The sequence below is a fragment of the Thamnophis elegans genome, chromosome 13 (assembly GCF_009769535.1).
Source record: "Thamnophis elegans isolate rThaEle1 chromosome 13, rThaEle1.pri, whole genome shotgun sequence".
NCBI lineage: Eukaryota > Metazoa > Chordata > Lepidosauria > Squamata > Colubridae > Thamnophis > Thamnophis elegans.
Window position 1 is genome coordinate 23,256,867 of NC_045553.1, and position 12,369 is coordinate 23,269,235.

The 12,369-nt window shown below is 46.9% G+C and overlaps 1 protein-coding gene and 1 long non-coding RNA gene across 2 annotated transcripts; one reads left to right on the top strand and one right to left on the bottom strand.

Annotated features, from left to right (window-relative positions):
* The first annotated feature begins 68 nt into the window (after positions 1 to 68).
* Positions 69 to 2,747, top strand: LOC116516956. Its single transcript, XR_004256407.1, has 2 exons — positions 69 to 915; positions 1,059 to 2,747. It is a non-coding gene; the product is annotated as an uncharacterized LOC116516956 (long non-coding RNA).
* Positions 2,748 to 5,797: 3,050 nt separating this feature from the next.
* On the bottom strand, positions 5,798 to 9,454 carry LOC116517184 (cytochrome c oxidase subunit 5B, mitochondrial). Its single transcript, XM_032230013.1, has 4 exons — positions 9,261 to 9,454; positions 8,102 to 8,172; positions 7,243 to 7,342; positions 5,798 to 6,036 (listed from the first exon to the last, which is right to left on the bottom strand). The coding sequence occupies exons 1-4, from the start codon at positions 9,376 to 9,378 to the stop codon at positions 5,927 to 5,929; spliced, it is 399 nt and encodes a 132-aa protein (XP_032085904.1). The 5' UTR covers positions 9,379 to 9,454; the 3' UTR covers positions 5,798 to 5,926.
* Positions 9,455 to 12,369: the final 2,915 nt, after the last annotated feature.

Below are 12,369 nucleotides of genomic sequence, written 5' to 3' on the forward strand. Positions count from 1 at the left end.
TCTTCACCTTTCCTTTCGTTCACCTTTTCTTTCCTTCCTTCCTTCCATACCTCCCTCCTCTTTACTGTCTTCCTTCCTGCTTTTCCTTCCTTCCTTTTTCCTTCTTTCCTCCCTTCCTTTCCCTCCCCACTTCCCTCTCTTAGTATCCTTACATGCATGTTGCTAGCACACACCTCCCTGGGAGGAGGTGTTGCTCTTTTGAGGCCTTGTTTGGGGGGTGGGGGTGGGGAAAGGGTCCTCGCCCTTGACCTGGGAGGGACTGGAAGCCCCTTCCCACCTTCCGATCCCCTCCCAAGCAACCCATTCGCTTTGCCCCAGCCACTTGCCTTGGGCTCCCAGGAAGGAAGAAGGCTGCCCTCTTGGCAAGGGAGGTAACCCTGACCACCACCACCCCTTCCTCGCCATCTGCACCTTCGACGCCTCTCCGGAGGAGCCAGGCATCGTGCCCATGCCTCCGGTACCCCTCCCCCCAAGTCAGAAAGTTCTTAGGGAAGACGGCACCTGACAGCTGCTGCCCTGCTTGCCACCTCTTGCCAACTCTACCAGGGACTCCCGGATCTCTGGGGAAGGAAAGGATATCAAAAAAATTCTTCAGCCTGCCCCCCGCCCCCGCCAAATGCTCCGGCCCTCTCATCACCCTGAGGACCAACCAAGGGGTCTGTGAGAGAACAGAGCAATGGGGGCCTCAGCCTAAGCCCAGCTTCTTCCCCATCGGAGGCCCCTTTCCCCCATTCCAGCCCCCGTCCTGACATTGAAGAAATAGGAGACTTGAGTTCAGAGGGGTGTTTGAAATGCCCCTGGGGGAATAGGGCGAGGGTCAAGAATCATGTCTTTCCTCCGATCGGCCTCCCCTTGGGGGTGTGGGCTCAGCTCCAGGGATGGCCTAAGCCAAGTTGGAGAAGGGATAAGCCAGAGGTCCCCAAACTTGGCCATTCTAAGACTTGTGGACTTCAACTCCCAGAATTCTCAGCCAGCTATGCTGGAGAATTCTGGGAGTTGAAGTCCACAAGTCTTAAAGTGGCCAAATTTGGGGACCTCTGGCATAAGCCAAGCCAGAGAGGAGGTAGGCAGCTTCTCAGCATCATCCTTCCCACCCCGTCCTTCTGAACATGGCTTCAAGTAGTGGGAAAGGATATGGAGAACCCAATCTGGGTCTGGTTAAGCTAACTAAGGAGATGGGAAAGGGCTGCCTTGCAGGTTTGTGGGAGCAGAAGCATCCCATCCTTGGAGGTGGGGGAATCTCCCTTGAGCTTGAGCTGGGGTGGGGGGAGTTCAGGTGATTGCTGGGAGAAGGAGGAGGAGGAAGCTTAACAAGCATGGTGCAGGAACCTGGAACATTTTAAGACTGACCTAAGAAATAGACCAACCTATCCTGAGCCCACTCTACGCGATATTGTCTTTTTTTCCACCCCCCAGGTCTGCTTTGGCTCTTGATACTTTGAGATGTGCTCCCCCCCCCTTCCCCCCAAATCTTGTGGCTGTCCATTGCAAATGGCCATGTCTCTTTGGAGGCGTTGGGGGTGCCTTCACCTGTGTACAAAAGCTGCCCGCTCTCTATCCAGTTCCTGTCTCCTAGCCCAGCTTTCCCAAATGGGGCCCCCACCCAAACGTGTGGGTTTCAATTGAAACCCCCCCTGCGCTGCCCTCTCCCGGCCTCTACTGAACAGCCTAAGACAGTGGTGGCGAAGCTTTTCGGTGCGGAGCACCCGTGTGAAAATATCATGTGCGCACCCATGTGCTCTCCCCGGGGCTGCACTCCAGAAAAGCCGAACTTTCCGGGCTCTTATGCACATGCAGCCCCGACAATCAGCTGGCTGGTGCAAATGTGCATGCCGGTTTTCGGCACTGCTGTACATGCGAAAGGTTTGTGGTCCGGAAAAGCTGAATTTCTGAGTTCTGGCGTGCATGCACCCCCAACAATCAGCTGGCTGGCCTGCATGCGCACACCAGTTTTCGTCACTGCTGTGTACGTGAGGGACAGCTGATCGTTGTGCACGCATACACACCAGAAACCCAGAAGATAAAGAGGCAAGAGCATGTGTGCCAGGCGACATGACTTTAAGTGCCACTTTGGCTACGCATGCCATAGGTTAGCCATCACGAGTTGCTTCCCAGGCTTTGCAGGACAAACCCTGTTTCCCCCACCCCTATTTGCTCCGCGTGGTGCCCCCTTTGCTCACTGCCTTGGGGGAGGGGGGCTGGATAGCCTCAGCTCAGAGTCCAGAATTCAAACGGTATTAACTGAGACCAGTTGGAAGCGTGTCTGGTTTTGCTAGCTGATGGGGAAGGGGGGTGTTTGTGTTGGTGAAAGCGGGGAGGAGCAGGTTTCCAATATTTACCCAAACTGCCCAGCAGCTAAGAGGACCGGCTCCCCTCTTCACTACTTTGGCTGTGTTGCAAATCATGGCCTTAGCCACTGGCTGGGAAAAGCATTCAGCGTTTTTTTTTTTTTTAATATGTAGGCAAATGAATTTATTTAAAAGAAACACTCTCTTCTGTTTCCTTAAAATACGTATGTACCTCTGTCGGCTTCTCCTGGTTGCCCCTCTACAGTAACTAAACCAAATTGGAGGCAGAAGTGCCCCTCTTCTCCCCGCCCCACCCCTCTCTGCTCCCTCTCCCACCATCCTTTCCCCATGAGATCCACCTGTCTGGGCTGCAATGTACAATAATTTAACACAGTTGCCTGTATTTTTATTTTGTAAATTCATTATACTAATAATTATAAATTAACCGCCAGTGGCTTGGCCTGCGTTTGGAGTGGCTCTGTTCACTGCGGAAGAAGCACGATCCTGATTGTGATGCTGCCTTTTCAGATGCTGGGACTAGACCAGGCATGGTGAACCTTTTTGGTACTGAGTGCCAAAACCGGAACATGCGCCGGAGTGCTGGGAACCCAAACACCAGCTAGCTGACATACGCATGTTTGTTTTTGGAGCATCTTTTGGGTGTTTTCAGGCTGGTTTGGGGGCCATTTTTAGACCAATTTTCAGTCTTTTGGGGGCCAAAAACTGCCTGAAAAAGGCTCAAAAGCAGTTAAAAAAATAGCCTAAAACAGTTGTCGTTGAGGCCGTTTTCAGGCTGTTTTCTGGTGCTCCGGGACCCACAAAAACCAGATAGTGGATGTGCACCATAAACCAGAAGAGCAGTTGGTGACAGCAGAGGTGCCCACAGAGAGGGCTCTGCATGCCATAGGTTCGCCATCACAGGACTAGATCCTTCCTTCCGCACTCGGTGCTCATGGAGCATGTTAGAACTCCTAAAAATTTTCAGGAATTGGGGTGACCCTTCTTTTGGGGTGCGCTGCATGGAAAAGGTTGGGCTAAGGAAGCTCTTAGGTTGTACTTTTCAGAACATAATTCTAGTCCGCCTTGATTCGTCTTTTACCAAACTATGATTTGGCCACGCGAAGTGTTGATGCAAATCCCTGAAAAAGAGAGGGTGTAGCTGGTGGATTAATTAAACAATTCCCTAAGGATTTTGTGATGCTGTTCACAGCGAAGACAAGAGATGGAATCTGAAGTCTGTCTCCTCCGTCCCCATTTCCGCAGTGGCTGTCCAAATGCTGCAACAGAGTTCACAACTCTTGCACACTAGGTCACATTCACTGCTGTCATTTCTTGGTTGGTCAGCTCAGCTGTAGTCACTTCAAAAACGTGTGAAATTAGACAAGTGTTATTCAGCCTTGGTGACATGTGGATTTCAACTCCCAGAATTCCCCCTGCATGGCTGGCTGGGGAATTTTGGAAATTAAAATTCTGCTTCTCTTTGAATTAGATCATGGCTTTGTCCTATGTGACTCCTGATTGCAGGGTATCAAATAATGGATTTAAATTTCAGAAAAACCAATGTTGAGGATGGTTGAATTTGAAGAGCCCTTCTAGCTTCAGAGTAGTGTCCCAGTATACTAATTGCACTTTTCTTCTTGGTTATTCTGCCCTTATTAGCAAATAACCATACTCTGTTTGGAAGTTCCTTTTTGGAAAGAAAGTTAAAAAAATTATTTAAGTACTTCAAAAGGTTTTGTGCTCGTCTGGCTTCAGGTGAGCTGTGTCTGGAATAGTTCAGTGATGTGAAAACAGGTAGGAAAAAGTAGTTTACTTAGGGCTGGATATATAGCAGCTACAAAGCAGAGTTGTCTGTGTGACCATCTCCCATTTACTGGGGGTGGATAGGGTGGAAATGGCAAATATATCAATAAATGCATGTCAAAGCAACTATTTCAGTTATTTAGTTTCTAGCAGATGCGCTTTTTGGAAATGCAGTTATGGATAAATATGGTTAGTGAATCTCCATACTAAGAGAGGGTAGTAGGACTGAATTAGAGTAAATGCTAGAGAATAAAGTACTAGCTGAAGATTCATCAGTTGGCCCCTAGTTTTTCTCAGTATGACAAAGGCAATGTCATGCACTCACACAAAAGCAATAGCACTTTAGACTTGTATCCCGCTTCACCGTGCTTTACAGCCTCCTTTAAGTGGTTTAGAGTCAGCCTCTTGCCCCAACAATCTGGGTCCTCCTTTGACCCACCTCGGAAGGATGGAAGGCTGAGTCAACCTTGAGTCTAACAAGATTCAAACTGCCAAATTGCAGGGAACCGGCAGCCAGCAGAAGTAGCCTGCAGTACTGCATTCTAACCACTGCGCCTTTGGATCTGCAATCCTAATACTCAAGGAATTTAGGGTGCTGCTTTCATTCTCCTTGAATGCCTCTGGTTGCTGGCAGGAGTTAATTGGCCAAAGGAAATTTGGGGTTCATGCAGCACATGGACAAAAATTTGATAGCAACAGCCCCAGAGAGCTGGCTACCAGCCCTTTACCAGGGCACCCCTGAACTAAGAATTTCTGCAAGCCTCTAGCCCCAACATGATGGAAAATGCCATTAAGAAAACACCTTCGGTATAGCAGTTGTTCCCCAATGCTAATAGGTGTTTGGACTTAGGGTTACTTGTGCACCCCATTCCCCTGGATGTGACTTTGGATTAGAACAGCATTAAATTGCAAGTGGTCCTTCACTTAACAAGCACAATTGGGGCCATAATTTTCATTTTCTGTCATTCTGGGCTTCACGTGAGCCTGATTTTACAGCTTCCCCAATAGCTGTTTTTTTTTGGGGGGGGGGGGAGGGATCTGCAAAAAAAGGCTCACAAATCGCAATTACTGCAGGATGCTACACACTGATTATAAATGCGATCCTGTTGCCAAGTGCCAGAATTGTGTCCACGTGAACCTTCCTGCTTCTCAAAGGAATCTCATTTAAAAAGTTTTGAATAGTCCACACTATTTTTCATGGATGGCTTTTAAGTCGCGTAACATGCCTTAAATGTGACAACAAATCAAATACTGTAGACCTTTCTGGGACTTGTCACTGTTCTGACCTAGGCTTCCTGATAACAATAAAAAGCACACAATTAGGTCCAAAGCCCCTTTTTTATTTCAACAATTCACAGCCCGTAATGAGTCCCAAATAGTTGTAAAGAGTCCTACAGTAGGCAGCCAAAGTCCTTCGGGATAAGGCTGATAAACACCCACCTTTATCTTCCCTGAACCGCTGCGAAAGACTTAATTGGCAATTAGTTTGGCAGGGACACTGTGTCCAATCGGAGTTCCACTGAGACAAAGATCCCACATTAGCCATGGCATTTCTGTCCCATGTGTACACATAATTCCAGAAGAAAATTTCAGGGAAACGATTCAGCTTTTTTGCCTTGAAATAGCAAATGTCCTTATTTCCCCCCTTATTCAAAGCTCTTTTAATTTCAATGCAATTTTTAAAAACCAGCCCAGGATGCCAAAGATGTGTTTTACACAACGGATCAAAAGACTTTTATTAAGCTGTAGGAAATACAGGACCACATAACTTAATTCAAAATTTCTGGCTCACACCCGTGTCGCCCTAAAACTAAGAATTCGGGTTTGGCAACCACTCAGGGCAACTCGCAGGGAACCAGTTTGAAATGGGCCCCACATGAAGGGCAGCGCTCCATTTTATCTTTGTGAAGCCAAATGTAGTACGTCTCCGTGGCATCTTCCTCACCTAGAAAAAGGGCAGAAATGAGATTGTGAAAATGCCATAGAAGCATTAGAAAAATGTACATGCTACCCAAACAAACACCGTTCAGAGTCATTTGCTGTCATCGTTGTCTTTTAATGACCCCATAATCCCTTGCAAGATGGAGTCTGGGCAACTGAATGGAGCGGTTTACTGGCTGGATGCCCTTCCCTGTTGCCAATGGGAGAGTGATATTCATCAGATATAATCTCAATATGCCTAGAGAAATACCTGCCTCTACCTAGGATCGAACTCTCAGCCTCCTAATTGTCAGGCAAGAGCTCCACCTCTAGGCTATTGCTCAGAGTCATTTGCTACATGGGCAGCAAATAAATTCATTAAATAAGCAAACCTAACTGCTCAAGTTTAAAAAAACAAAAAGGCAATCCTCTGAACGGTTGCAGAAATAAATGAGTGAAACTCATTTGGAGGTGATTGGCCCCTCCCATAGGAAACAAAAAAGCGAATGGGGAGGGGACTTGTGTAGGAAACAATTTGTTCCTTCGGTCATATCAAGAGTGGAAAATTCTGTTTGTGCGTATAAGACACTGCCAAGTTTTGCCTTGCCCTGCGTTTGGAAACTAGTTATCTGGCAGCTCTCCAAACGAGATAAGGTGCGTGTGGATAAACATTCCTCAGAAAGACTGTTTGCCAAGCCTTGCTGACTCTGAATGAAAGGAACTCACAGACATGTAAATAAAAGGGGGTTTGCCGGGACCAAGACTGCTTCTACCTGAGAGACCGCCTCCTGCCATTTACCTCCCAGAGACCCATAAGATCCCACAGACTAGGCCTCCTCCGGATTCCATCTGCCAGTCAATGTTGGATGGCGACTCCCCGGGGGAGGACCTTCTCTGTAGCTGCTCCGGCCCTATGCAACGATCTTCCCGTGGAGATCCGGACCCTTACTATCCTTCCGGGCTTCCGCAAAGTGACCAAGACCTGGCTGTTCCGGCAGGCCTGGGGCTGTTGATCTTTCCAGCCCCATCCTAAGCTATGAATGTTGTGGAATTTTAATGTTGTTTTTTAATTTTTGTATGTTCCCCTTTTCTTTTTATCTGTAAGCCGCCCTGAGTCTCTCGAGAGTGGGCGGCATACAAACCCTATAAATAAATAAATAAATAAATAAATAAATAAATAATGCTTTTAAAGGAAGCCCGGGTCAGAACAACTGTAGGAGATGCCACTTACAGATACAGCCCACGAGCCTCACGTTTGTCAAGGAGGGGACAAGGTGGGGGTCGTCTTTTGTTCCCCCGTATGGTTTGGATGGAAATACTCCATAAGGATCCTACAAACAGCAAAGAGAGAAAGAGAAAAGTTAAAAGCCTCTTTGATTGTTTGACAAAATCATCTGTCTCCATCTACAGCAGGGGTATTAAACTCAAGGCCCGTGGACCGGATCCGGCCCACGGGATGCTTAGATCTGTTCCATAGGGCTGGCCTGGAAACAGAAAAGGAACAACCCATGGTGCCTCCACCAGCAAAAAATGCAGGTGGCCACCCTGAGCTCCATTTTCACTGGGAGAGGGCTAGCCAAACAAACTAAAAACAAAACAAAAGGAGAAATGTTTCCCCTTTTGCATTTAAGCATAAAAGAAGGGACAGGAAAGGAGAACGAGGGAAAAGAAAGAAAAAGATGGGAAGAGAGCAAGGAAGGAAAAAGGAGGAAAGAAGGGAAGATAATAATGAGAGGGAGGGAGGGTCTGAGGGAAGTCCTGCCTTAGCACTTGGCCACCACAGGTGACCCCAACACAAGTGATGTTGAGTTGGCAACACCCACCCACCCCGGTCCTCCGAGGTCAAACACAACTCCAATGCCACCTTCAACGAAATCGAATTTGCCACCTCTGCAATCTATAGGGCTATGGTGGAGGATATATTATTTTGGGCAGGCTCTGTAACTGACCCTTTTAATTGAGTCTGGAAGATAAGTGATGACGAATGAGGTAGCTCAAATGCTGCCCCTCCAAGAAAGGACAGAAGGTTTCTTATGGTCAGCACATTAAAGTATCATTGCTCAAAGAAATGTTGGATCTGTTTTGCTCACCACTCCTTTCTTTATAGTATCCAAAACTTTCCGCTCCATTCCTGTGGCCTGTTCTTCATCAGTAGCCATACCTGGGGTAGAGAAGGACAATATTAGATCATCTGAAAGATTCCTCTTCTGGTCAGAAATTCCCCGTGGTTAAAAAAATAAGGCCCAATATTCTTCGGTAGCATTTGAAACATTTGCTTGTCCAGAAAACAGCAACTACTTCTAGACTGTGTCCCCATTAATCTAACCACAAGGCTAAAAAAAATAAATAAATCTACACAACCCATATAAAATCGATGTATTGATCTGGCTATGAATACTTTTTTTTCAGTGTTCCCACAATTTCTGTTGATTGGCTCCATAGTAGCTGAATAGCTACACATTCATTTTATTCTTATATATACAAATTGATTTGTCTTATATTTCTTTGTTAAATATATTTGCTGCCTATCTCCCCACTGGGCTCCTGGGGGAGGGGGCGCAGACTGTAAACAGAAGTAAAATGTTAGGACAATGAAATAAACAATGAAAAAAACAAAAGAATATATCAATAATAATACATCAAATAAATATCAGAGAATCACTAGTCAAACCTAAAAGCCCATCTATTGCAGAACAGTGAGGCTGGGAAACAGTGTGTGTGTGTGTATACATACATACACACACTCTTGTGATCATTTTTAGTATAGTTACAGTCCTGTGACAAAAAGACACATCACCCCATATATGTGTAAACACACACACATACATATGTAGATACACACACACACACTAAAACCAAGGCAAAAATTATTAGTCTGAGTTTATCTGTGTATATATATATACACACATATATGCACACACATATGTATATATGCACACACATACTAAAACCCACGGAAAAATTATTAGTTTGCGTTTATCTGTGTGTACATACACACACACACACAAACACACATATATACCCACGTATGTATATATGCACACAGAGAGAAATTCAGATAATTTTTGGTTTGCTTTCAGTTACGAAAGGCGCCTCAGCAACACCCTTTTACCCAACCTGAAGCACTTACACTCCCCACCCCCCACGGCTTCAAGCAGTCACTTCCCTCCATCCCGGGTGGGGGATGATGGGCAGGGTAGTCTTTGCTTGGGAGGGAAGACGTTCCCCCCCCCCCGGAGAAAAGCTGACCTCCAGAGCTGGCATCGCGAGAGCCCGCCGCCAGGGCCCCCGGCCCTTTTCCCAGGGCAGCCGGTACCACCCGGAGAGCCCGCCAGGTTCCAGAGACCCGCAGTAACCTTGACGCCATAGCCACCCTTCGAGCTGCGGCCGCCTCAGAGACACCACTTCCTCCTTGGCGGGCAGAAAGTTCCGGTCACGTGCGTCTCCTCCTCAGTTCTGAACCAAGATGGCCGCCTAGCTTTTTCCGGTGCGCCGCGCACGGAAGGCGCGGTCGACGTGGGCCCGCCCATCGGGTTTGCCCTGGTTCCCTTATGAGGGAAAAGGCAGGAAAGTTTGAAACGTAGGGAATTTGGGTGCCCGTTAATTGGGCGAAGGGTTGGCACTGCCTGCTCCCTCTAGACTCCCCTCTGGAGCAGGGGTCTCCAACCTTGGCAACTTTATGACGTGTGGACTTCAACTCCCAGAATTCGCCCCCCCCCCCCCCCCCCGCCCAGGTTATTCTCAGTTTTCCTTCACCTGGCCTTGTTTTCTGCTGAGGTTCCCTTGTAATGTCACCCGCAAAATTGCAAACATTTCTCCAGGTTGTCTCAGAAAATGGAACAGGACTTAGCTGAAGGAGAAAAATAAATTGCTTTGTAATAAAAGTGAATAGAATAATGAGTAGAATAGAATAGAATAGAATAATGAATAGAATAGTGGAGTAGAATAGAATAAAATAGTCTACTAATGAGTACAGTAGAACAATGAATAGAATAGAATAATGAGTAGAATAGAATAAAATAAAATAGAATAGAATAATGAATAGAATAAAATAGAATAATGAATAGAATAGAATAATGAATAGAATAGAATAATGAATAGAATAGTGGAGTAGAATAGAGTAAAGTCTAATAGAATGAGTAGAATAGAATAATGAGTAGAATAGGAATAGAATAGAATAATGAATAGAATAATGAATAGAATAATGAGTAGAATAGAATAAAATAGAATAATGAGTAGAGTAGAATAATGTGTAGAATTGAATAGAATAATTAGTTGAATTGAATTGAATTGAATTCTTTATTGGCCAAGTGTGATTGGACACAAGGAATTTGTCTTTCAAATTCCCAATGTGAAAATCAGTGGAACAGAAGTTGCCTTCAGCAGTTGTGGGTGCTCCATCACTGGAGGGTTTCAAGAAGAGACTGGACAGCCACTTGTCTGAAATGATATAGGCCAGCCAGCTGCCACCTCAGTGCCAGTTTGCCATAAACCATGGGGAGAAGCTGGAAGGGATGATGAAGGCTGGGGGGGAAGTGAAACTGAACTGTGTGAGGATTTCCCTGTGAGAACCAACGATGTGGAGAAGGCTGATCTTCTAAAATGCTTTGTCTTAGAACAATATTTCACACGATCAATCTGTATCTGGTCACAAAGATCTTGGTCTCATTTCTCCTGTCCTTTAGTATTTATCTAATATAACGAGTTGAGTTTAGTTGAGTTTATTAGTCTTGTATGCCGCCCACTCCCGGAGGACTCCGGGCGGCTTACAATAAAAAGGGGAAAGTGGATAAATAAGACAAACAATTTAAAATACAACAACATTCATAGTTATCGTGGGGCTGGATACTTCAACAGCCCCCGGCCTGCCGGAGCAGCCAGGACTTAGTAGCTTTACGGAAGGCCGGGAGGGTTGTAAGGGTCCGGATCTCCACAGGGAGCTCATTCCAGAGGGCTGGAGCTGCAACAGAGAGGCCTAGGTACCTAGGGTGTACCTAGGTGCACCCACAATCACTTGCGCGGCTGCATTCTGGACTAACTGAAGTCTTCGAACACTCTTCAAGGGCAGCCCCATGTAGAGCGCGTTACAGTAATCCAGTCTTGAGGTCACGAGGGCGTGAGTGACTATCTGAAGGTCCTCCCGGTCCAGGTAGGGTGGCAATTGGTGCACCAGGCGAACCTGGGCAAAGGTCCCCCTGGTCACAGTCGACAAACGGTGTTCTAAAGACAGCTATGGATCAAGGAGGACCCCCAAATTGCGAACCCTCTCTGAGGGGCGTATAATTTCACCCCGCAGCCTGAGAGATGGAATAGTTAGCCAATCTTTGGGAGGAAACATCAATAGCCACTCAGTCTTGTCGGGATTGAATGCAAGCTTGTTCGTTCCCATACAGACCCTGACAGCCTCCAGGCACTGGCACATCACTTCTACCACTTCACTGAGTTGGCACGGGGTGGACAGATACAATTGCGTATTGTCCGCATATTGATGGTGTTTAATCCCGTGCCGGCGCATGATCTCACCCAGCGGCTTCATGTAGATGTTAAATAGGAGGGGGGACAGGACTGAACCCTGTGGCACCCCATAATTGAGGGGCCAAGGGGTCGACCTCTGCCCTCCGATCAACCCCGACTGCGACCTGTCCGAGAGGTGGGAGGAGAACCACCGAAGAACGGTGCCTCCCACTCCCACCTCCCGCAAAAAATTTGCGGAGCACTGCGCTAGTGCGGTTTAAGATAAACGGTGGTATGGAAGAAGGAGGGAGAGCTGCTCCGCTCCTCTCCCTTCCTCTAAGTCCCAGAAAGACACGCAAGGCCAAAGGTCCAAAAGTCCGTGTTGTGTAAGGTGGTTGTAGCTGGAGGGGAACAAGGCGTAAACGCCTGATGTTAACGAGCAGCAACTTCGCAGTCTCACACCCTCCAGATCAAGATGTAATTCAAAACAATCACCAATAACAGTCCATAGGGGATATGTAGATAGTGTGCAGGGGAATGTCTTGTCTTCCCCCTCTCCTAAAGTTCTGAGAAGGTCCAAAGTCTGGGGGTCCAAAGTCTGGGGATGGCTGGAACAGATCGAGAGGGGAGAAGGGAGAGCGCCGGTTGTTAAGACGCCAAGTCCCCACCCCTGATTCTGCCATCCTCTATCACTCCTTCCACAGACCAACAAAGATGAAAGTCTATTTCTCAGGTCTTCTCCCAGCAATTACATATCTCTCCGAAAGCTCAGACTACCCAAGGAGTTAATACAGCTCTACAGAAGAATTATTGAGTCTGCCATTTCTACTTCTATAACTGGTTTGGCACAGCAACCAAACAGGGCAGGTACAGACTTCAACTGATAGGATTGCAGAAGAAAAGC